General features: G+C 33.2%; 1 protein-coding gene across 4 annotated transcripts in view; it reads right to left on the bottom strand.

Moving 5' to 3' along the window:
* Nucleotides 1-1,566: 1,566 nt before the first annotated feature.
* RESF1 (retroelement silencing factor 1) overlaps nt 1,567-24,799 on the bottom strand; it is a 59,141-nt gene continuing 35,908 nt past the window's right edge. For 3 of the 4 annotated variants that reach the window (XM_012550375.3, XM_012550374.3, XM_031938135.1), the window contains 5 exons: nt 20,938-21,049; nt 13,151-13,215; nt 6,303-11,705; nt 5,078-5,155; nt 1,567-2,466 (listed from right to left, as the gene is read on the bottom strand). In XM_012550375.3, the coding sequence (XP_012405829.1) occupies nt 2,297-2,466; nt 5,078-5,155; nt 6,303-11,634 (5,580 nt within the window). In that variant the 5' untranslated portion in view covers nt 11,635-11,705; nt 13,151-13,215; nt 20,938-21,049 and the 3' untranslated portion in view covers nt 1,567-2,296. Of the gene's footprint in view, nt 2,467-5,077; nt 5,156-6,302; nt 11,706-13,150; nt 13,216-20,937; nt 21,050-21,262; nt 21,691-24,799 lie in introns of those variants that run through there. The other variant, XM_031938136.1, reaches the window with a different exon arrangement.

Genomic DNA, 24,799 nt, shown 5'->3' with positions numbered 1-24,799 from the left:
TTCAGAGAGAGCTCAGGCTAAGTAGAGAATTCTAAGATTTCAGTGCTCAGGTTCAGTTCAGGACAAAGTGATTTCTGCTCTTCTGGTTTGAGCTCAAGTTTTTGACTTGGGTTTGGTCCTGACTAACGTGAGGCCAGAGGTCCTTTGTTGAGGTTTCAGTATACTAAGACTAACCACTATCAGCCAGGTAGAAAACTACTAGTTCACACAGAACTGAAGGCTTCCCTTTGGTCTGGAATTCCTCTGAAGGCTTCAGATAAGGCTAGAGGGTGGAACTGAGAGCCTGCTTCATTCTTTAATTAAAGAGTCAGAATTACACAACTGCTGCTTAACTATTTTCATTATTATAAGTCGACTCTGACTCTTCAGTCAAGCACTAGATCTGTGCGATCTAAAACTGAGCAGTGAATAGTATAGGTACTATTTGGCACCTATTCCTAATTCTGTACAAGGCTGAGCCCCTTTTGGACAGTGGTATAAGGGAGTCCCTTCTGTGTTTTAAGTGACAGGGCTCATAACACCAGACTTCACCAGAATAGATAGTTACTAATAGATGTCAAGGAAAATAATCCTTTCATGAATTCATATGCTGAGAATAATATATAAAACAATGGGAAAAGAGTTCAATGCAAAGCTTTATTGGCAAATGGGAAAGGAGAGGGGAACAGGAAGAAATGGTCCCAATTTACAAGTCAGACACACCAACGAAGAAAAACTCACCTAAATGAGGTGAAGCACTGGGGAGCAGACATGAGTCCACTTAACAGGTAGTTTGCTCCAAGGTACCTTTCTGAAAATGAGATTCTTAAACCCTGATTTTTGGTGGCTTCTCTGGGACTGGCTGATAGATGTGTAAAACGGCTCAGGGAATTCCATAGAAATTTTTGTATGGGCACATGGGATTTTGGGAATCGGAGTAAAGATGTGCATAAAGTCAGAGATAAAAAGCAGCTGGTGCTTAACAGGATGTTATTTGTGGGCACACAGGTGTACTAATCTTAGAAAATTATTGTTCAATGTTCTTCCATGAGTATGTATATGTTCTATAAGCTAACAGCCTCCCATAAGGGGACACTATTGTCAATGATGGTCTCAAACTACCAGGCCTAATCTTATAAATAGCTCCCCTGAAGGATCTGGGACCTCTTCCCCTGGTGAACAACTCTGTTCTTTTAGTTCCTACAATGGAATGCTCTGCAATGCCTTTTCTGGCCAGTTTCACCCCCCAGATCTATAAACTTCTCTGTCAATCGATTTCCTGTCAGTCTGGTAATTTTCTTTAAATATTTGGAGGTGGTATGGAGAGAATCTAGTAGTACTTTTTCCTAGCTCTACATTAACTATTTTGATTCCTTCATAGTACTACATTTTCCAACCAGTTTTACTCCTAGAATCAAGCTACATCAATCATCCATTTTTACATTTTCCAATCCAACCTCATCAACTAAATGATTAATAAACCTTTATGGTTTGTATTCCACTTTATATACACGTGTAATTGTTTTTGTATTACTATTAAAATGTGTTTTCAAATTCATTGAAGTTAATATTTGATAGACTTTTCCATTTTTTTAAAATACATGTTTATTTCAAGTATGAAAAGTAATGTTTTAAACATCCAATATTTAACACCCAAATTGTTTTTGATGTAATTTAAAAAAAAAACAACCAAGACTTTGGAGGAAAGTTTACAATTCAGTACAAAATTTAACAGTACAAAATGGCACTTTTAACAAAATACTCAAGAATATATTTCAAAATTCACAATTGGTTAAGATCTGCTAATATAGCTTATAAACATAAGAATGTATTTACAATTCTAATTAAAGTGTACACGTAGTTGTTGAGGAACAGCTTTTCCTCAAATTTATGGATGAGTTTTTAACAGTTCTAGTCAGCATTTGAAATACAAAAATAAGAAAAAAATTAAACAAAACAATTACTTTGTAATTATGTCTACCTGGTTCAACAATGCAGCAGCTAAAATACTTTATGGTTTACCTGTTAAGTACAATCTGGTTTCTTTGCATCAACCTATTTGATGTTTTTCTAAGCAAAGAAATATTAAATTTTCTCCCCATTACAAACAAGATGTTTTTAAATGATGCTAGTTAAGTCAGAAATAAATTTTATGACTAGAAAGCCTTCATAATTGCAATAGTGAATCCACTGCCAGCTATAGGATTGAATTTGTAAAAGGAAAAAGAATAGAAATCAAATAACCTTTTAAGAAACAGTATTTGGACATTTTTAGTACCACACACTGCCTCCTAAACTTTATCTAACAAAAAATTAATTACTTTGTAGAACAACTCTCATCTAGGCTTCTACTTCTTTTCTCCAAATATAATTTCTTGTAGGTCTGAAACATTGTTTTTGAATCTTTTGGTGGGTCCTGAACAGCCTTGCATCCATCCACACTCAATGTTCTCTTGTACACTCTTGAATTAGATAGAGCATTGTCATCTAAAGAAAATAAATGTTATTGTTATTTAATGTTAAACACCAATGAAGCATGGAATTACTAATTTAATGATAAAAGTAATCAGCTATATCATTTTCTTTCCAAAAAAAGTCAGTGTAAAAATTCTACCAATGTACAGTGTATTTTACAATTCTCTTTTGATCTTTTCTTACCTCTATTTAACCCTACTTTTCCATGAACATTCCTTGTCTCACTATTCTGCAATTGTCATCTCAATTTTATTATGTCAAAATGGATAATCATTTAATATTCTATACCCAAACTTCCAACAAAGTTTAGACTTGAATGATTCATATTTCACTTCAATGTACTTCCTCTTCAGTGTCAGAACCCTGATTTGTCTCAGCAGGGTAGGTTTCTGTTTTTCAAAGTCTCTCTCTCTCTCTCTCTCTCTCCCCCTCTCCCTGCCTCTTTGGCATCTGCATATCCCTTTCCTCTTTTACATATTTCTTTCCTTCTACCAAGGTTATCTATGAATTGCTGTATTTTTAATAATGCTTGAATATCCTTTTTTTTTTAAGAATCCATGATTTCCCCTCTGTCCTAAGGATTCCTAGAACCATTTGATTTTGTCTCCATCTTATTCTTTCCATGTCATTTCCTTAGCACTCAATGCTCCAGTGTCCTATATCCTTTTCTTCTCCCAGCCTGTTCTCACATCTTTGTGTGGATTTTTTAATTGAGAAGGGACCTCAGATTAAATTCATAAAATTTTAAAGATTATACACTCAAACCATAGTCAAAGAAAAATGTTCTCTAAAACCTCTAGCAAGTACTGATATGATTCCTGACATTCACTTCTAGACAGCACAAAGCTGGAGAAGATAGCTAACATTTTAAACAGGCTAAAATAATAGTCTAAAGTTAGCAAAACGAAATTTAACAGGTCTAAATGTTTAATCCTATACTTGGTTCTAATAATTAACTGAACAAATAAAGGTTGAGTTAGAAAAATTCAGACATTTCTTATGAAAATTAACTAGAATTTAGTTTTCATTAATTATCAAAAAAAAAAAAAAAAAAAAAAAAAAAAAAAAAAAAAGCCTAATGCAATCTTGGGCAATATTAAAAAAACAGCACCTAGATTCAGAGAAGCAACACTCCTGCTCTGATCAGAACATAATGTAGAGTAGCTGTCTAGTTCTGGGTAACATATTATATGAAGGGCACTGACAAAATTAAGTTTATTAACAGTGACCACAGAGGGAAAAGGACTGAAAATCATGCCTTAAGTGAGATGCATGGTTTTTATTGCAATTCAGTTGTTTAAGTTGTGTCCAACTCTTTGTGACACCATTAGGTTTGTTTTGTTTGGCAAAGTTACTAAAGTGGTTTGCCATTTTCTTCTTTAGCTCATTTTACAAATGAGAACTGAGACAAACAGGGTTAAGTGACTTGCCCAAGGTCATACATGCAAGTGTCTGAGGCTCCATTTAAATTCAGGAAGAATCATCTTCCTGACTCCAAGGCCAACACTCTATCCAATGCACCACCTTGCTGTCCCTATACAGTAAGCATAAGCAGGATATAAAAGTCAAAGGGCTATCACCTGGAAAAGGAAGAATTTATTCTGAACTTTGGATCTGAAGGCAAGTAACACCTAAGCCCAGCAACTAGACAGAAGATGCTAAAAATTTTTTGCCAAAATACCAAAAAAAACCCAAAAACATCTTTTGAATGAATGAACTTCCTTGGGAGACAGTAATTTACCATTAAGGGAATCCTTGAAATATAAACAGGATGGGCCACTTGTTGAGGATTTTTTATAGTGTATGCTTTAGAGTAGATAATCTATGCCATGTATTAATTATGGGAGCCCATGATTCTGTAAGTCTCACTCCTTAGTGATCACTATGCCTAGGTAGATTCAATAGTCATGAATCTACCTGCCTTTCATTTGTCTGTTTTTGCTTTCTTCTTTATTTGTACTCTTGACAATTCTGTTCCTTTGATGCTCACTGCTTTCAACTTAAGTTTTCATTTTAGAAAAATTATATTTTATCCTGTACTAATATATAAAAAATATATTAATAAAATTATGTTTAATATAAAATTATAGATTTAATATAGAACTAATTTCTGTCTGCACTCTCATTTAAAGGAACAATGCAGGCTGATCCAAAGGTAGTGAGTTATCTTAATTGATTGTTCACAGTCAGTTACAGATCGATCTCCTTGTTCTCTCTTTCCCTCCCTTCTCACTACTCACTCGACTAGTCTAAAAAAAAAGAAAAAAACCAAAAAAACCAAAAAAACAAACAAAAAAGTAACAACAAAATTAGTAGTTTCAATATCTGATATATCAGCTATCAGATAAATACTAGAAGCTCCATTTTGTTATTTAAAAATAAGCACTAATAATAAATCAATATAAACAAAAAACACTGCCCACTACAAAATTGTGTGTGTGTGTGTGTGTGTGTGTGTGTGTGTGTGTGTGTGTAAATGGCAGCAAGGCACAAAAAATAAGGAAAATAAAGATAGCATATTATTTTCGGTAAGTATGTTCTATACCAAATAAAGACATTAACATTAACATCCATCATTCCAAGGTAAGAGGGGCATTGAAACTGAGTACAGGCAATGTGTCACCTTCATCTTTGACTGCTTCTATTTTCCTTTTCTTCTGAGGAATACATTTTAACCAATCTTCTTTTGTACTTTTTATGCCTGCAAATGATCAAACTGTAATTTTAATATAGCTTAATTTGTAAATATTTCTAAGTTCTAATATAAAACTTTATTTGAAGTGGCAAAACATTGTAAACACAGAGAGAATAAACCAGAAAGCATCTGATAGAAGATGGATCTTTTATAAGGTACTATTTCTTTCACAGGAAATACTTAAAAGAATACCTTGCCAAAAGGAAAAAACAATAGTTTTCTTTCCATCTCTGAAGAAAAAAATAATTATCATCATACTTGGGAAAGACCAAGTTATATAGTAATATTAAGTGACCAAAAAAAAAAATCTTTTAAGCTTGTAGAGAACAAATTTCTACAATTCTTTTGTACCCTGATTTGAATTGATCAGAGTATAAAGTCTAATTTTATGTTTACTGTTAAAACAATGCATGTGTTAAATTTTTCAATGAAGCTGAGTGATTTCCATATAGAAAAACAACCAAAGAGGTCTCTTATATAAACTAAAATGAAAATTGAAGCAAGGGTATGACTATTTCAAAAAGCACAAAAGCAATACAAAGTATAGAATAATGTATACTTATCCAATGATAAATTATAATAAGATAATCTTTTTTAAAATCCAAAGAATTCAATTTCCCTTGTTAATTTTTTTTTTAAATAAAACATGTCGTTTGGAAATAGGCATACTTTTTTAAAAAAATACTATTTCACATAATATTTTTAGAATTCTGAATTATTAGTTTTTAACATAGCAAACTAAGTAACAAACTGATAAAGAAATGGGGACAGAAAAAATAATGTATCAAAGATCAATTTTAGTTGCTTTAGAATATATTCATTTTACAATTTAAATTTTCCTATTAATTATGTTATCAATATTAGGTTTTATAACAATAATATAGTTTGATAGTGCTTTGAGGCTTGCAAAATGGTTTAATTACTTGAACCTCACAACGGCCTAATGAGGTGAATACTAGCCATAAAAACACATTTTACTGATAACGAAACCGAGTATAAATGGCCTAACCAGGCCTATGAAGTTCAGTGTCCTTGGAAGGATCTAAACCCAGGTCTCTAACTCCAAGTCCAACACTCTCTCCTTTACAGAAGTGATGTTTCTCAATTACAATCAAATTCTGTAACTGAAATCAATTTTTAAAAAGTGCCTTACCTTGTACAGGAACTTGCTCCTTTCTAGGAAAAGACTTTAAGTCTGGATGTTCTTCATTCTTTCCATTCTTAAATAGTTCTTCTGGACATAATTTAAATTCTAGCATTTTTGGTTTTTCACATTTATCCTTCTCATGTGAAAATGAATTTTGGTTGGATTTGCTATCATCATTGTCATACTTAATTTGATTTACAGAACTCCTGGGTGAACAATCTAATTTTGTTAGGCAAATACTTTCTTGTGCAGTGCGTTTAAAGGCAACTCTGTTCAAATACATTTTCTTTTGTTCCTTTTGATCCTTTCCTTGGAGAGGATTTTGGTTATATTTGTTAACTTTTCTGCTTAAAATAACTACATCATCAAGCTGTTTTTCACCAGCTTTTTCTTGCACATTCCTTGCAATGTTACATTTTCTGAACTCTTTTGAATGATGAATCTTGTTTCTGTGAGACTTAGTGGCTTTATTATGGTGTGCTAAATTGTCTAATGATCTTTTATATTTCCGTACACCGTGTCCCTCATTTGATTTTGCACAGTTAACCAGTTTTATAGTGAGTTTGTTGTGCCATACACATTCAGAAACATGTGGCCTATTTTTTTTTAATTTTTCACTGTCATGCCTTTGCTTTAAGTCTCCTTTAACAATCTTTTCTTTTTGCTTTTGTCTCTGAAAATAATCATGAGAAGATAGAACTTTAATAATTTTACATGGACTACTATCAGACTTTGAAGAGGTCAAATTCACATTTGAAGTATTCATTATACTCTGGTGGATATTTCTTTCCAAGTTTGTGGACTCTGCATCTGTAGACACTTTTTCTTCATTTGTGCTTGAAAGAGACTCACACAACTTAGACCCATTTACTACACATGTTTTCTGTTCTAGCTCATGTTTTTTCTTTTTCTGCTCCATATCAGGATATTCCAACTTCCACTTTGGATTTTTAAATTTTGAGCAACCTGATTTAAACTTTAAATTAAACTTTTCTGTTGATACTAAATCTCTAGAAGAGCATTCTTTCTTAAGAAATTCTTTGTTTTTAATTGACCAAAAATGTGATTTCTTCTTTTCCCCATGTAAAGGGATTAAGTTTCTTGCCTTAAGTAACTTCTGTGGATTTTCCTGAGAATCTCTTTCATTATATTTTACCATTTTCTTCCTTGAAGAAAAACTAGGTTTTTCTTTCTCCATGGCCTTTTGAGAACATTTTATTTCCTTTTGTTCCATTTCAAACAAACTTTTTTCCCCTTCAGGACATGCCAGAGAATTCTGCAAGTTATTCTTCAATGGACTATTAATTTTTGGAGCAAGAATGTTCCCATCAGTAACTGGGTCTCCTTTACAACTCAAGCTTTCTGAAAGTGAACTCTGGCTATCAAGCTTCTCTTCTGTTGTGAAGTCTTTTCTAGAATCACACAGACATTGGGGAACTCCATCATAAACTGTAGATAGCCAACCTAATGCACAGCAATGAACATCATCTTTTCCTGTTGAGGTTTTTGTGGAATCCTGATTGCCATCATCCTTTGTAGTATTCACACATGAACCACCAGTATTCTGGGCATTGTTCATTGATTCTTTTTTCTGAGAATGTTCCAATTTGTCCAAGTTATCAAGTCCTTTACAGATTTTTTTACTCTCTTTAGGGAACAATTCTTTCATGCGCTCCGAGTTCAGTATTGTAATTTTAATTTGGTTTACTGGATCTTCAGAGTCACAGTTAGTTTTGAGGCTGGTTTCTTTATCTTTAGTTACTAGATCCACGTTTAACTGCTGTGATGAATTCTTATTTTCTGCTGGTATAATATTGTGTGTGTCTGTACGTTCAATACCATAAGGAAATTCTTCTACAAGTTCAGACAACTGGTCATCTAGATATTTCACAGATGTTGCCTGATCAAGAAAACTCTCATGTTTTGCTTGTTCAATATTTTGGACCATACAAGACAGAAACTCTTTGGTGTGATGAGCACTAGATATATCAACAATTTCTTTAGAGTTAAGATCGAGTTGATCATTGGTCGATGAGCAACATTTATTACTAACAATTTCTTTCTTCTCAATATTCTTTTCCACGTGCTTTTTTTGCTTTACAATTTTGCCATTTGTTTCACAATGCTTTAACGATTTTGAAGTTTCCAACGATTTTGTCCCATCAGATGTTTTAGGTAGGACGTCAGTAATTTTCAGCAAATTTTGCCCTTTAAGATTACTCACAGATTCAAACTTTGTCTGATTTAATTGCTCTTTAAGTTGTTTATTATCAATCACAGTATTGCCCGGTAAAGAAATCTCTTTTTTGTCAACCTGTGTTGAAGGGACAGAGTTGAACATATTGGCTATTTGGGAATTATAAAATGTATCACCTTCAACAAGAGAGCAGACACTGGCAATTTGTAGTATATCATCACTTACTGGAATATCATTCACCAACTGCACTGAGATGTGCTGGTCCTTTTTTTGTTCTTTAACTTGCCCTGAATTGTCTGCACTGTTAGGAGAACAGATATCCTTTTCTAAATGTGATGGGTGTAGTTCTGACTTGCCTAGGTTTTTTTTCAATGTTTCAGATGAAAAATTCAAATTTATGTTTGAATGTACTATTCCATCATCTGATTTTATGTCTTGTAATTTGGAATCAAACTTATTCATCAGTGCAAAATTATTTGATGCAACATAAACTTCTGCTGTCCTTTTAACAACATTAACATCTGATGAAGCAACTGCTTCTTCTTTAATTTGGTCTTGCAAACTACACACACTACCTTCTTGAATAACTGGGAACACTGATTCTAATGAAGACTTAGTAGGTTTTATTGATTGGTCATCTGATGGTTTTACCTCTGAAAGGATTAAAGGAGAAACAACAGCAATTTGAAGTTCAATTCCCTTTGTTAAATTTAAATTTCCAGATTCATGTTTGTGTACAATAGGAACACTTAAAGAGGGCAAAACTGTTTCATTTGTGTTTCTTTTAACTGTAGGAGATGCCATTCTATCTGGTACTTTGTTTTTTCCTAATTTGTCATTTTCCTGCAAGTTGGTGGATTCTGATGGGGTTTTTTTCCATAATGCAAGACATGCTGTTAGTTCTTCCATGGAATAATTATTATCCTTTGCACAAGATTTTCCATTAAGCGAAAATGAAGTCATATCTTTCAGTTTAACAGAATTATCTAAACTATCTGTACTTTTAACAGCAGTTATTGGAATTCCTGTACTTTGGGGCTGTGATTGAGTACTAATGACTTCCATTTTTTGTTTTACTTCAGAATGAATAGATTTATTGCAGTCCTGCATATTTTTACTCACACTTTTTGCTGATGTTTCCTGATTCATTATTTCAGGGGTAAAATCTAAAGTTGTATCATTGCTTTTTAGGAGCTGGGAAAGAAGCTTATAATTGTCTTCTTTATTTTTCAAAGCCTTTTGTCTTTGTGGGTTAAGAGAAGTATTAATTGTATCATTGCATAATTGTTGTGGTGTGTCAAATCTATCACCTTTATTAAAATCTAAGGAAGTCTGATTTGATAATGCGTGTGCAGGATTAATAGGTGGTATGATTTTTTGACACACTGGGGAGGTTTCCTGCAAAAGAGTATTTATGTGCTTTGTTTGCAATTTTCCAGAAGAGGCAGAATTTGGCAAAACTGAACTGCCTTGATTAATCTGTCTGCTGCAATCTATTTCTTTAATATTAGTGTTCAATGTGTTTTTAGCTTTATTTGTATCTTCTGTATCTACTTTCATTAGTTGGTGCTCTGAATTAATTGACATCAACTGTGGAAAAGGCTGATTCTGAGAAGGAAGTTGCAGAGAGATAGCAGGATTTTGTGGCAAGGAAGAATTAAGTGTTTTATCTTGACTTTCAGAAAGAAAGGATTTTTTAATTTTAATTTCTTTTGCTAATTTCAAAAATTCATTTTTCATTGCCAATAATTTTTTAATATCCCTAAATAACCCTTCTTTTGTTATCCTGGAATGACCTTCTTTTGAAATATCAATTTCTGAATTAATGGAATGACTACTTTCTCTATGAGAACCACTATCTTTTACAAAAGAATTACTACTTTCCCTGAGAGAACCACTACTATCCCCTAGAAAACCACTACATTCTCCAAGAGAATGACTATTTATCTGGCTGCTTGGTCCTGGCATTCTGCTCAGTAATTCAGAAGATGCATCACAAAGATTTGTCCTTATTTGTGTATTTTTATAGTGAGGAATTCCACCAATTGCAAAAGAATTGCCTGGTTCATTAAAGGGATAGTTTGTTTCAACATTCAGTTTCTGATGTCCATTTTCACTAGTATTCTGCCACTGTTGTTGACAATCTCTTCCAAAACCTCTTTTTGTTTCAGAAAGATGTATTTGTTGAGCATGTAAAACTTCATTAGATGTATTTTGAGCTAAATACTGACTATTTTTTTGAAATGGTGGGATTAATCTACAATAATAATTAGGAAGATTTCTATTATTGGTCTCAGTAACTGTACTAATAGCTGCATACTGACGTGACTGTACAATTGGATATGGTGGCAAAGGTGCTGCAACAGCTACACTAGGGTTTAACAGCTGATTATTTGTAATCTGTAATGGTGTAGCTGAAACAGCAGATTGCTTTTGAATGTTTGTATTAGATAAACTAGTTACTACACCTCTTTGTGAATCAAGATACTGACTTGGTTGTTGAAAAGGCACAGTTAGTCCACTGGATGTACAGGGTGGTACCCACCCAACTTGCTGTTCTGCTGAATATAAATTAGATCCTTGATTTCCTGGATACAACGTAGGAACTTTTGAAGGATTGGATACCATTTGTAGCTGCATAGTATAAGTATTTGATGAGACATACTGATCCTGAGATTTAAGTGCATTATGTACACTGCCGCCAACACTAGTTTGAGATGCACCAGATAATCCTCTGCTAAAAAAGATAGAATCACTCACTGAAGAACTTAACCAAGAGTTTCTTGGAGTTCCAAGTGATCTATGTGAATTTTGATCTGGTTGATTTGGTCCTACTTTCAACTGTGAAAAAGGAATTTTTTCAGTGGAAGTTTCCGGGATGACAACTATCCTACTAGACATATCTGGGTGAGAGACTTGCTGAGGATTTTTAGAACTTTCAATATTTTGATACTGCAGCGATTGTAAAGTGGCATTTTTACTGCTAGGGCAAACAAACACCTCCTGATTATTTCTAGAATAATTACAAGAATTCTGAGGTGTTAAGGTATGTGGACTTAAGGCTTTTCTTAGAAAACTTGATTGACTTTCTAAATAAGATGGAACAGCAGCATTATCTTCTGGTTTGGTATTCCAGTCCATTGCTCCCCTGAAGATGTATCAGTATAGTCCACATCAGGTTTTTTTTTTGGCAGTTTTTTAATGTCAGTAATCTGAAAGACAAGTAAACATTATTCTTTTTCCAGTAATTGTTCCTTAAAAAGCTTATACTAAAACTAAAATTTCTAGGGAAAGAAAATTGGTTGCTATATCATCCAATTACTCTATTTCCATCACTTTCTCTATATCAGGTTCATGAAAACTAGTTGTTTTGTAAAGGAACAAAAAATGCAAGGAAAATGGCAAATATGACCAATATTAAAAAAAAAAAAAAAAAAGCTTTCAGTTCTGGTATAGGACAGGTAAAGGACAAATATAAGGTAAATGGTGCTTTAAAAAAGTTTCACAGATCAAAATTACTGCTTTTTAAAAAGAAAAAAATGTTTTAATACTTCTTCACAACATAGGCATGATCATGGGTAAAGTGTCATATCTATTGTGGAAGAAATGAAATTTATGAATTGGTTTGTGTTTGATTAAGGGGCAAGGAAGAACAATGTAGCAGCATCAGGACAAACCAGCTCTTATCCTAAATCCTGAGTACAAGCAAATCTTTAAAATTTTTACACTTAGGTTGTAAGGAAACAGCAAGACAAAAAAAGTATATAGTACTGGTTCAGTGTTAAAACAATATATTGCAATTGAAAATATCCTGGAAAAAAGTAACAAGTAAAAAATTAACATGTGGTTTCAGAATGTTGAATAAAAGTTTCCCACTGCTTGGCTTAGAGTAAACAGATTCATTTAGATCAAACAGATGGGCTTTCAGGTTGATATAAGCCTGTCCTCTCTTATTCTTCTACACTAGAAATATAAAACATATTGTCACATTATCCATAATACTCAAGGGTATCTTGAATCAGATAAAATATAACTGGGAAATATTTAACAAAATCAAATTTTTAAAAATAACATGCAGCCCACAGGAGATCTTGAATTACAGTTTATTGGATTTAAATTTGACCTCATTTGACTTCATTATTCACATTATTAGCAAAGACACCCCCCTCCACCCTGGAAGACCTGTACCTACAAGGAATTACTTTCAAAATAGCATTTACGAGATTTTATTTAATCCTGATCAAGCTAAATGGTGTTTTTATTGTCCTAAAAAGATCATGAACCAAACAATATAGATTTAAACAGGAATGCAAGATATCAGAAAAGAATGTGAAAACACACACACACACACACACACACACACACACACACACACACACATACACACACACATACACACACACACACACCCCCTACACCATTGTCAAGAACCTATCAATTCCCCAAACAGATCCTTCCTAGTTAGCAATATAATTTCAAATAATTATATAGATTGCTAGGTAAGATGCTAATACTCATCTGGAAGCAAAAAATATATAACACTGTATATTTTCTTTTTTTAAAAAGATAACCCTCAATAATTGATATATAAATCATCATTTGATATTTCCACATTCTATAATTGTTGATATTTGACACTTTAGATAATTTCTTTTACCTAATTTTAAGATGTCGAGGTTCCTCTCTGCATTCAACAGCTGGTAGATTCACTCAATTCTGAAGCTGCCAAAATTAAAGTTTAATATGTGAGTCTTGATGTGAAAGGCTAATTAATGTCAATTTCATAAGAATTAAAAAAACCCAGCATCCATAAATCTGGTACATTTTCCATACATAATACCTTTTTCAATTGCTCTTTTAAATAAATATCAACTTTTGGGGCAGCTAGTTGGTGCAGTAGATAGAGCACCAGCCCTAAAATCAGGAGGACCCGAGTTCAAATCTGGACTCAGACACTTAACATTTCCTAGCTGTGTGACTGCAGGCAAGCCATTTAACCCCAATTGCTTCAGCAAAAACCAAATAAATAGAGATCAACTTTTAATTATGAACTTATTATCAAATATGACAAACATTTCTATATAGAAAAGCAAATGTGCAGTCTATGAAATGGCATTTGATATCGTTTCTCCGTCCAAGTATACAATAAATTTAACATGTTATTTTCAAAGCTGTCCAGCTTTTTTACTGACTCCCAATTCCCTTCTGCACATTTTGAAATATCCTTTGAAGTTTCTTTTTTTCCCCTTATTCCAGCCCAAATCCAAAATTCTCGTATCAAATATAAAGTCAAGCAAAACAAAACCTTACACAAGATATTGTTGAAAATATCTATCTCATTTTGTGTCCTATGTTGCATTTCACCTAGTCTATGAAATGGTGGTGGTTATTTCTCAGAGTTTATTTAAAAATTGTTTTTCTTTGAAATATTATAGTATAAAATATGTTCTGTGTTCCAATAGCTCCACTTTTCATCAATTCATATTAATTTCCCCATTTTAATGTTTCTTATGTCATAATAATATTCTGTAACATTCAAATACCATGATTTCCTCAGTCATTCTTGCCATGGACGAGTTTTCCCTTTTAGTTCTCAGTTCTTTTTTAATACAAAAAAGTGCTGCTATGAAAATTTTTCTTCATATGGGCCCTTTCTTTCTTTCGTTTTTTTTTTTTTCCCCCTTCTGGTTATACATTTGCATTAATTTTTTAAATACATATTTCTTTCAGAACAAAAGGGGAAAAAACACAAGAAGAAGAAAAAAAAGGAAAAAGGGGGGAAAAGTGAACACAACATGTGCTGCTGATGTATATTCAGTCTCCACCTTTCTTTCTTTCTTTGATCTAAATAGAGCCCTAGTAATGACACAGATGATTCATATGGTATGCTGTGCCTTTTTTTTTTTTTAATAGTTTGAAACTAATTTCCAGAAAGACTGGGACCAACTAATAGTTCTAATAAATATCTATCAGTGCAGCTTTCTTCCCATAGCCTTTCTAACAATGGTCACTTTCCATAGATACATTTACACATTCATGTAAAATCTATATTAATATACCTTGGGTTTCAGACTTTTTCAAAAAAATTAATTACAAAGATTTTCTTCCTCCAGTTTGGCGTTTCCCTTCAAATTTCAAATTTTCTGTAGTGGGTACTTGTTCCCGTATGGAGCTCTTTAGCATTATTCAGTACCATACTTATATGTTTTATTATTTTTTTAATGTTATAACCACGCTTAGACACAAGTACTTCAAGGCACTAAGATGTTAAATAAGGGGCTCTCGATGAACATAGTTTTTAAAAATATTTTAAAATAATTGGCTTCCTTTGTAATTCTATGTATTGTTTTATGAATTAAAAACACTGGTCTAAGAAGTCCAATACACAAAAAAGTTGAAGAAATCTAAGAATTTTGGACTCGTCTACAATCACACAGCTATTATCAAAAAGAAGACTTTTGACCACATTTGATCCACACAAACAAAATGCTCTTTTACAAAACATATTATAACTAGTCAGTGGAAAAGACTAGATCTTTTCATGTATACTGTGACAAATTCATAACAGAATTGTTATCTAAATATAAAAGGTAACATCATGAAGTCACAATATAAAAGCTTTCAGATTATATCCAAACTAATAAAGGATAAAAGACAGAAATACTGTTGGAATTCGCCTTTGGTAATAAACAAATTACTGGTGGAGCTGAGAATTAGTCCAACTAATGTGGAAAATAATTTGGTAGCATTAGCAGTAAAAACTACTCACCTATTCATAATTTTTGCTCTGGAGAGCCTAGCATTAGATGTATTTCACTAAGAAGGTTCAAGATAGGAAGGCCTCAGCTCTATCAAAATCACAGCATTTTTATGGTAGCCAAAAGTTAAAAAAGCACAATTAAAAAAAAAAGACAACAAGTAGATATCCATAATACTAAGCTAAAAGAACTAAACTGAGGCAAGAGAACTTAAAATGACTGAAGTAAATGGAAAATTATAATAGCTCTTTCGTGCCTCTTTAGTGTGAAAAAATTTACCCCATTCAAACTCTCTTGGATCTGTTTTTGAGATGATTTGTTTTTCTAATGAGAAATTCCATATTTTGTCCTATCTTTCTTTTTGAACTTTTCTGAGCTTAAAAAGGATTCCAAAAAGTTAATTGGGGAAGTAGAATTTAAAAAATGAGAAAAGATATGAGTAGTGCAAGTCATTAAAAAAAGTCAATAGCCTGGAAAAAGATTACAAAAATTTATGGAGGAAAGTAAGTCCCTAAAAAATAGGACAAAAGCTAACCGAAGAAAATTAATTCCTTAAAAATTGGAATTTGAGTAAGTGGAAGCTATGGTTTCATTCTTATCTCCTAGCATATTATTCCACATACTTCAGAAACTCCAATAGTACATCATCTTTGACAAGATTAAAGCAATGCAAACAATTTGGGGGATGGCAGATGCTTGAAAGAAAAAAAAAACTTTGTTTTTTTCTTTTTGGAGGGGGAGACTGGAAATGTATATATTTGTCAATGAAGGTGAAATAAAACAAAAAATATCAATTAAAAATTTTTCATACTACATCAGGCAAAAATAATGTAATACTGCCCCTCAAAAATAATGTAATACTGCCACACAGTTTATTAAGTAAAGATAAATAAAAGATAAAATTAGTGAATGCTGCAACATGGTATTGAACTTATGTTGTTCAGAAAGGAAATCTAAGTGGGGGATAGAGTGGCACTAAAAAAGGCTTAATTTAAAGGAAAAAGGATTTAAGGGATGAGAAGAAAAGTAGGCTGACGAACATCTTTCAAGATTGGAAATAATGAGGGAGAACACAATCATATGGTATAAAGAGTCAGGATATTTATCATCTGGAAATAACTTAAAAATCAAGGTTCTTAACTTTTGGTCAATATACCACTAGATTTCAGGGAGACCATGAACTTGCATGGGAAAACAAGTATATCATTATTTCAATAATTTGTTTCCTTTGTGATTCTAGGTATTCCATTTTATGCATTTAAAATAATCTAAAAGAACCCAAGGAGGAACCCAACTTGCTAAAGGGATCCATGATAAAAAAAGATTAGTACTAATAAAAACTAATACATACATAGGCATTTATGTGTATGTATACATGTACATAAAACTTTCACATATATATTATTTACTATGTGTCAGGCACTGTGCCAAGGACTTTACAACTATCTCATTTTATTTTCATAACAACCCTGGGAAATAGATGATATTATTATCCCCATTTTAAAGAAATTGAGACAAATAGAAATTAAGTGACTTGCCCAGGACCATTCAGCTAAGAAATGTCTGAAGCCAAATTTGAATTCAAGTCTTTCTGACTTCAGGCCTAGCACTCTCTCCACTGTTATCACCTAGCTGCTCTTTATCTAATTTAACTGTTATAGAGAAAATAGAAGGTGATATCTGGATTAAAACAGTGAACTAGAATTTGTGTTTGGGCTCCAATTTTTATGATTCTGAATGAAATGTAAATTATTGATAAGACCAATTTTAACAGGAAACATTTATTACATGAAGACAAGCATACAGCTTGATCCTTCTATTACCAGAAGATGCTGGCTGGCTGTCAATAATCTAGATGTGATCAGGTTCCAAAGTCCTAAAGTTAGACTGACAACAAAGATTTCTGTCAGTTTCAGGATAAAAAAAAGTGTGTTTCGAAGACACATCATCTTGTAGTAGTGATAGCTCTATTTGGTCTTTAAAACGATTTTCTATTAGTTTACATTGTGCAATTATTTTCTTGCCCATTACACAATAAGAACACACTATTTATCAATTCAGGAGTATGACATATTTAAACTAAAAGCTTTTAAAAAAGATTTGAGCATCCTTTTTCTTATGATAAAAATTCATCTTTTTCTGTTCCTACACTCTACCTGATCTTATCCCAAACTGTGTAAACCTGCAATCTAATTTTAGCCGAAACTCTGGGTCAGGCATCTCAGGAAATACTATATGTCAGCTGTAGACTATTAAAACACACAAGTTCATCACCTATTGTAGTATACTACTGTAGTATACCTGTCTGTCTGTAATCTGTGATGGCTTATTCTAGCAATGGGAATTTGGGTAATGGGTGCTGATGACAAAATGTTGCATACATCTTGTGGCCCATTTTTATATTAATAACCAGAAGATTTGTGAAACTCTTGGCAAACAGAAGAGAGAATGCCCATAATACGATTGTATCAGATGATTGGTTCCTCATTATTAACTATAACAAAGCCCTTAAATGATGTCCTTTTAGCTAACTAGAAGCTAGATGGCACGATGGTCTTCTGCTGAGTTCTAATCTGGCCTTAACACTTGTGTGAACCTGGGAAAGTCACTTAAGCTGATTTAAGCTCAGTTTTTTCATTTGTAAAATGAGCAAATCTCAAACAGAGCCATGAAGACCAAGAAACAACTGAAGCAACTAAAACTCACACAGGTAGTAAGGAAGTCTTGGATCCTATTAATTGAATATGATAAATTTGCTCAGATTTTACTCCCTCAATGTTTATCAATTTCAATCACAACAAAGTCTTAGTAATGATGAAGAATACCTTAAGAGGAATGATGTACAGGACGAGATAACAAGAATGTCAGGGTTTTATTCTGGAGAGTAGTTTGGAACTATGCTCAAAAAGTTATCAAACTGTGCATATCCTTTGATCCAGCAGTGTTACTACTGGGATTATATCCCAAAGAGATTATAAAGAAGGGCAAGGGACCTGTATGTGCACGAATGTTTGTGGCAGCCCTTTTTGTAGTGGCTAGAAACTGGAAACTGAATGGATGCCCATAAGTTGGAGGATGGCTGAATAAATTGTGGTTTATGAATATTATGGAATATTATTGTTCTGTAAGAAATAACTCACAGGATGATTTCAGAAAGGCCTGGAGAGACTTGCACGAACTGATGCTGAGTGAAATGAGCAGGACCAGGAGATCATTATATACTTCAACAACAATACTATATGATGACCAGTTCTGATGGACCTGGCCATCCTCAGCAATGAGATCAACCAAATCATTTCCAATGGAGCAATAATGAACTGAACCAGCTACGCCCAGAGAAAGAACTCTGGGAGATGACTAAAAACTATTACATTGAATTCCCAATCCTTATATTTATGCCCACCTGCATTTTGAATTTCCTTCACAGGCTAATTGTACAATACTTCAGAGTCTGATTCTTTTTGTACAGCAAAATAACGGTTTGGTCATGTATACTTATTGTGTATCTAATTTATATTTTAATATATTTAACATCTACTGGTCATCCTGCCATCTGGGGGAGGGGATGGAGGGTAAGAGGTGAAAAATTGGAACAAGAGGTTTGGCAATTGTTAATGCTGTAAAGTTACCCATGCATATAACCTGTAAATAAAAGGCTATTAAATTAAAAAAAAAAAAAAAAAAGTCAGGGTTTTAAACTAAGAAAACAAACACTGCTAAGCAATGCTGAGAGAAACGGAATACATTTCTGATTTGTGACCAAAGTTGAACAGAAATGGATAATATGGATGTGAAATCTAAAATAAAGCTTCTTAAATTGTGGGTTGTGACTCCATATGGAGTTGCATAACTGAATGTGGAGTTTATTATCAGTAAATATTTGTATACCTACTTTATATACCTAACTATCCAGGGTCCCATAACTTCTCAGAAGAAAAGTCCTAAGTGAAAAAAGTTTAAGAAGCCTTATTCTAGTATAAGCGCAAGAGCTGTAGAATAAAAAATTTTTAGAAGCCAACAGATGATTGGAAACTTTATTCTGATATATCAATGAGATTTTCCTAGGCAATGTATAGCAATAACTTGTAGCAGATCTCTTTGAACCAAAAGGCAAAATAAAAACAGGAAGAATTCATTAGTTATATCAAACATTACTGCCAGGCTTCCAGGTAAAAGGAAAAATACTGTATATAACCAGAAAGAAAGAATTGAAATATGAAGACGCAACAATCAGGATCACACATGATTTAGCAGCCTGTTATCACAGGACAATAAAGGATATGTATGGGCTTATAGCCAGGAATAATTTACCCTGGAAACCTAAGTATAAGGAATAAAAATGGGCCTTTAATGAAATAAAGGTCTTCCAGGCATTCTTAATAAAAAGACCAGAGTTACAGCAAAACTTTTAAGTTCAAATAGAGCACTTATGAGAAACATTTAAAAAAAGTGAACATGAACAATGAATGATAAAGTACTAAACAAAGTTAAGATGTTTACCATTCAAACTGGGGAAATGATATATAATATCCCTCTGAACACTAACATCAGCAGAGGTCATAAAGCAAAAAACTAATTAGACAAGATGCAGGAGGGATTTTATTATATTTCAATGATCTTAAGAGAAGAATAAAAGGACTGGGGGGAACTACACAATACACTGGAGAAGGAAGGTTAAGAAATGGTTGAGAAAATTGTCTTCTATAATCAGGATGCATGAGTAGACAAAGAAGGAAGAGAGGATTTGGGAATGAGACTTAAATCTCACTCATCTCAACTGTTCAAATGAGGAAAGGCACACACACACACACACACACACACACACACACACACACACACACACACACACCTGCACCTATAAATTAGAGAATGGCTATACAAATTATGGTACATTAATGTGGTGGATATTTTATGAAAAAGGTTAAAAGAGAAGATTTCAGAGGAACCTGAGATGTGTATGAACTGATATAGAGAAAAACGAATAGCACTAAAAGAAAAAAATATGTATTAACAACATTATGGTTAAGAAAATCAATTAGGAAGGAACTATGAACTCTGACCAGTATTGTGACCAAGAACAATTTCAAAGTACTCCAAATGAAACTTAGAATATCCCTCTTAATGGGAAAGTAAAGGACTCAAAAATGCAAAATGAGACTTTTTTTTTTGACATGGAAAATAAAACTGTAATAGGTTTTGATTTTGTTTTCCCAAGAGAAAAGATATTTTAGATGATTGAAAAAAATGCATATAATTTTTTAAAAAAATGTTTTAATCTGATAAGATGGTTACCTCTTTCGTGATCCTCAATACAAAACTCCCTTTTAGGACAGAAAAACAGAAGAATTCAACAAATTCAATTAAAGCATCCTTCCATGTATATTATAGATATAAATGTGTGAAAAGTATCATTATCTCAATAGAAAATTAGGGATTAGGATGAAGGTAAATGTGACTTTACTGCAGTTAACAGAAACATTGTAGCCAGAGGAACCGCTGAGATGAGAACCTCTGTTGCAAGAAAAGACAAGAAAAGAAGGAACATCTCTTTTTATACTACATGTCTCTTATGAAAGTTTACTCATTATTTAAGAACCAATCTCCCTCAAGCCCGTAGAATATTCTCCCTTAGGACAACCTTTCCTGACTTCACAGTTACTAAGCAATACACTTTAAACTAACTTACCTGATAAAGAGTATGGTCTTAACTTTTATCAGCAATTCTGACGTTCCACTGAGATTACCAATGCTCAGTACCTTCGTATCCATAGAAGAGAATTTTCTATGTTGGATTCCAGCTGCAATACAACAAAATAAGGAGACATCCTTTAAAGTTCACTATCTGGCCAGCAGAAGCCAACCATACAGAGCTCTAACTACTTGAATTACAGGAACACATTTTTAGTCCTAGCACACTTAATATTCCTTACAAGTTTTAGCCCAAATTCACTTTGAGGAAGAAAATCAGTGTGATAGAAATTTGATCTGGTATCAGTGATTTGGCACAGTACCTTTAACTCACAGGAAGAAAAGGACTTGAAATCAACTGGATCTCAGGAAGTCTTTAACAGAAGAAGCCAAAATCTCAATAATACTTCATTTAGCAGAATCTTGCCTACTGAAAGAATTCTGTTCTTAGGTACCAAGGAAAAATGTCTGGTGCACGGATATATAGCAATGCAGCTGTCATTGCCCCATAAAAAAGGAATGGCATAGGCTACATACATTCACTATAATCCAAAATTTTGCGATTTTTAAGCTAAGGATAATTTTTACTTGCTAGGTGAACCTAGATTAATTTATCCGAAATTTAAGCAAAAAAACCTTTAGACTTCCTAAGTTTAACTTGTTTTTTCCCCCACAAAGAGGCTATAAGAACCAGTAAATCATTGTACATGACAACAAGATTATATGAAAATCAATTCTGGCGGATGTGGCTCTTTTCAACAATGAGATGATTGAGGCCAGTTCCAATGGTCTTGTTATGAAGAGTCATCTACAACTAGAGAGAGAAGGACGGGAACTGAGTGTGGATCACAACATAGCACTTTTACTCTTTTTGTTATTTACTTGCATTTTCTTTTCTTTTTTTAGTTAAAGTTTTTTAATTTTTAAAAATATTTTTATTTACAAAGCATATGCATGGGTAATTTTTCCAATATTGATCCTTGCAAATTTTTTTCTCAAATTTTTTCCCCTGTTCCCCACCCCCCTCTCTCCCTAGTTGGTAGGCAGTCCGATACATGTTAAATATGTTGAAATAAATGTTAAATCCAATATATGTATGCATATTTATACAGTTATCTTGCCGCACAAGAAAAATCAGATGTATGAAAGGAAAAAAAAGAAAAACTGATAAAGAAAACAAAATGCAAACAACAACAAAAAATGAAAATGCTATGTTGTGTTCCACACTCAGTTCCCATAGTCCTCTCAATCACTTCACAAGTGGAACTGGTTTGAATCATCTCATTGTTGAAGAGAGCCATGGTCCATCAGAATTGATCCTCATATATCTCTTGGAGCTGCTCATTTCACTTAGCATCAGTTCATTTATGTCTCTCTAAACCTCTCTGAAATCATCCTGCTGGTCATTTTTTACAAAACAATACTATTCCAGAGTATTCATATACTGTAATTTATTCAGCCACTTTCCATTTGATGGGCATCCACTCAGATTCCAGTTCCTTGCCACTACAAAGACAGCTGTCACAAACATTTTTGCACATATGGGTCCCTTTCCCTCCTTTAAGATCTCTTTGGGATATAATCCCAGTAGAAATACTGCTGGGTCAAAGGATATGCACAGTTTGATAACTTTTTGAGCATAGTTCCACACTGCTCTACAGAAAGGCTGGATCCGTTTCACAGGTCCACCAACAATGTATCAGTGTCCCAATTCTCCTACATCTCCTCCAACATATGTTATCTTTTCCTGTCATCTTAGCCAATCTGAGAGGTGTGTAGTGGTATCTCAAAGTTGTCCTAATTTGCATTTCTCTGATCAATAGTGATTTAGAGCACCTTTTCATGTGACTACAAATAGTTTCAATTTCTTCTGAAAACTGTCTGTTCATGTCCTTTTACCATTTATCAATTGGAGAATGGTTAAATTTGAGTCCATTCTCTATATATTTTAGAAATGAGGCCTTTATCAGATCCTATGGATATAAAAATGCTTCCCTTCTAATCTTGTCTGCATTAGTTTTGTTTGTACAAAAACTTTTTAACTTAAAATAATCAAAATTATCTATTTTGTGATCAATAATAATCTCTAGTTTTTTTTTGGCCACAAATTCCTTCCTCCTCCACAAAATCTGAGAGGTAAACTCCTTTGTTCTTCTAATTTATTTATATCATCATTCTTTATGTCTAGATCATGAACCCATTTCGATCTTATATATACAGTATTAGGTGTGGGTCAATACCTAGTTTCTTCCATTCTAGTTTCCAATTTTCCCAGCAGTTTTTGTCAAATAGGAATTCTTATCCCAAAAGCGAGGTCTTTAGGTTTCTCAAATACTAGATTGCTATAGTCACTGACTATTTTGTTCTGTGAACCTAACCTATTCCACTGATCAACTTCTCCATTTCTTAGCCAGTAGTAAATAGTTTTGATGACCGCTGCTTTATAATATAGTTTTAGATCTGGTACAGCTAAGCTAACCTCATTTGCTTTTCATTAATTCCTTTGAAATTCCTGACTTTTTGTTCTTCCAGATGAATTTTGTCATTTTTTCTAGGTCATTAAAATAAGTTCCTTGAGAGTTTCATTGGTATAGCACTAAATAAATAGATTAGTTTTGGGAGTGTTGTCATCTTTATTATATTTGCTTGCCCTATCCAAGAGCACATGATATTTTTCCAATTGCTTAGATCTGACTTAATTTATGTGAAAAATGTTTTGTAATTTTGCTCATATATTTCCTGACTTTCCCTTGGCAGATAAAATTAACAAATATTTTATGTTATCAACAGTTATTTTAAATGGAATTTCTCTTTGTATCTCTTGCTGTTGGATTTTGTAAGAATGATGATGATTTATGTGGATTTACTTTGTATCCTGCAACCTTGCTAAAGTTGTGAATTATTTCTTTTCTTTTTTTAAAGAGATTCCTTCTCACTGTTTTAATTATAGCTTTTTATTTACAAGATATATGCATGGGTAATTTTTCAGCACTGACAGTTGCAAAACCTTTTGTTCCAATTTTCCCCCTCTTTCCTCCCACTCCCTCCCCCCAGATGGCAGATAGACCAACACGTTAAATATGTTAAAGTATATGTTAAATACAATCTATGTATACATGTCCATGCAGCGTGAATTATTTCTAATAGCTTTTTAGTTGATTCTCTAGGGAAGCTTTTTAATTTCTTTCTCTTTTTTTTGGCTGAGGCAATTGGGATTAAGTGACTTGCCCAGGGTCACACAGCTAGGAAGTATAAAATGACTGAGGCTGAATTTGAACTCAGGTCCTCCTGACTTTAGGGCCAGCACTCTGTCCACTGTGCCACCTAGCTGCCTGAGCTTTTTAATTTTTAAAAGATATACATGGATAATTTTTCAGCATTAACCTTTGCAAAACCCTGTGTTCCAACCCCCTCCCCTAGATAGCAAGTAATCCAATATATGTTAAACATGGTAAAAATATGTTAAGTCCAATATAGGCATATATATACAATTATCTTATTGCACAAGAAAAATCAAATCAAAAAAGAAAAATAATGAGAAAAAATAAAATACAAGCCAACAACAAAAAGAATGAAAATGTTATGTTGTGATCCACAGTCGGTTCCCATAGTCCTCTCTCTGGGTGTAGATAGCTCTCTTCATCACAAAGTCACTGGAACTGCTCTGAATCGTTTCACTGTTGAGAAGTACCATGTTCAATCAGAACTGATCATCATATAATCTTGCTGTTGCCATGTAAAATGATCTCCTGATTCTGCTCATTTCACTTAGCATCAGTTCATGTAAGTCTTTCCAGGCCTCTCTGAAATTATCCTGCTGATCGTTTCTTATAGAACAATAATATTCTATAACATTCATA

This window comes from Sarcophilus harrisii, chromosome 5 (genome assembly GCF_902635505.1).
Source record: "Sarcophilus harrisii chromosome 5, mSarHar1.11, whole genome shotgun sequence".
Classification (NCBI taxonomy): Eukaryota; Metazoa; Chordata; class Mammalia; order Dasyuromorphia; family Dasyuridae; genus Sarcophilus; species Sarcophilus harrisii.
Note: the sequence above shows the minus strand (reverse complement) of the source record. Positions and strands in the feature narration are given on the sequence as shown.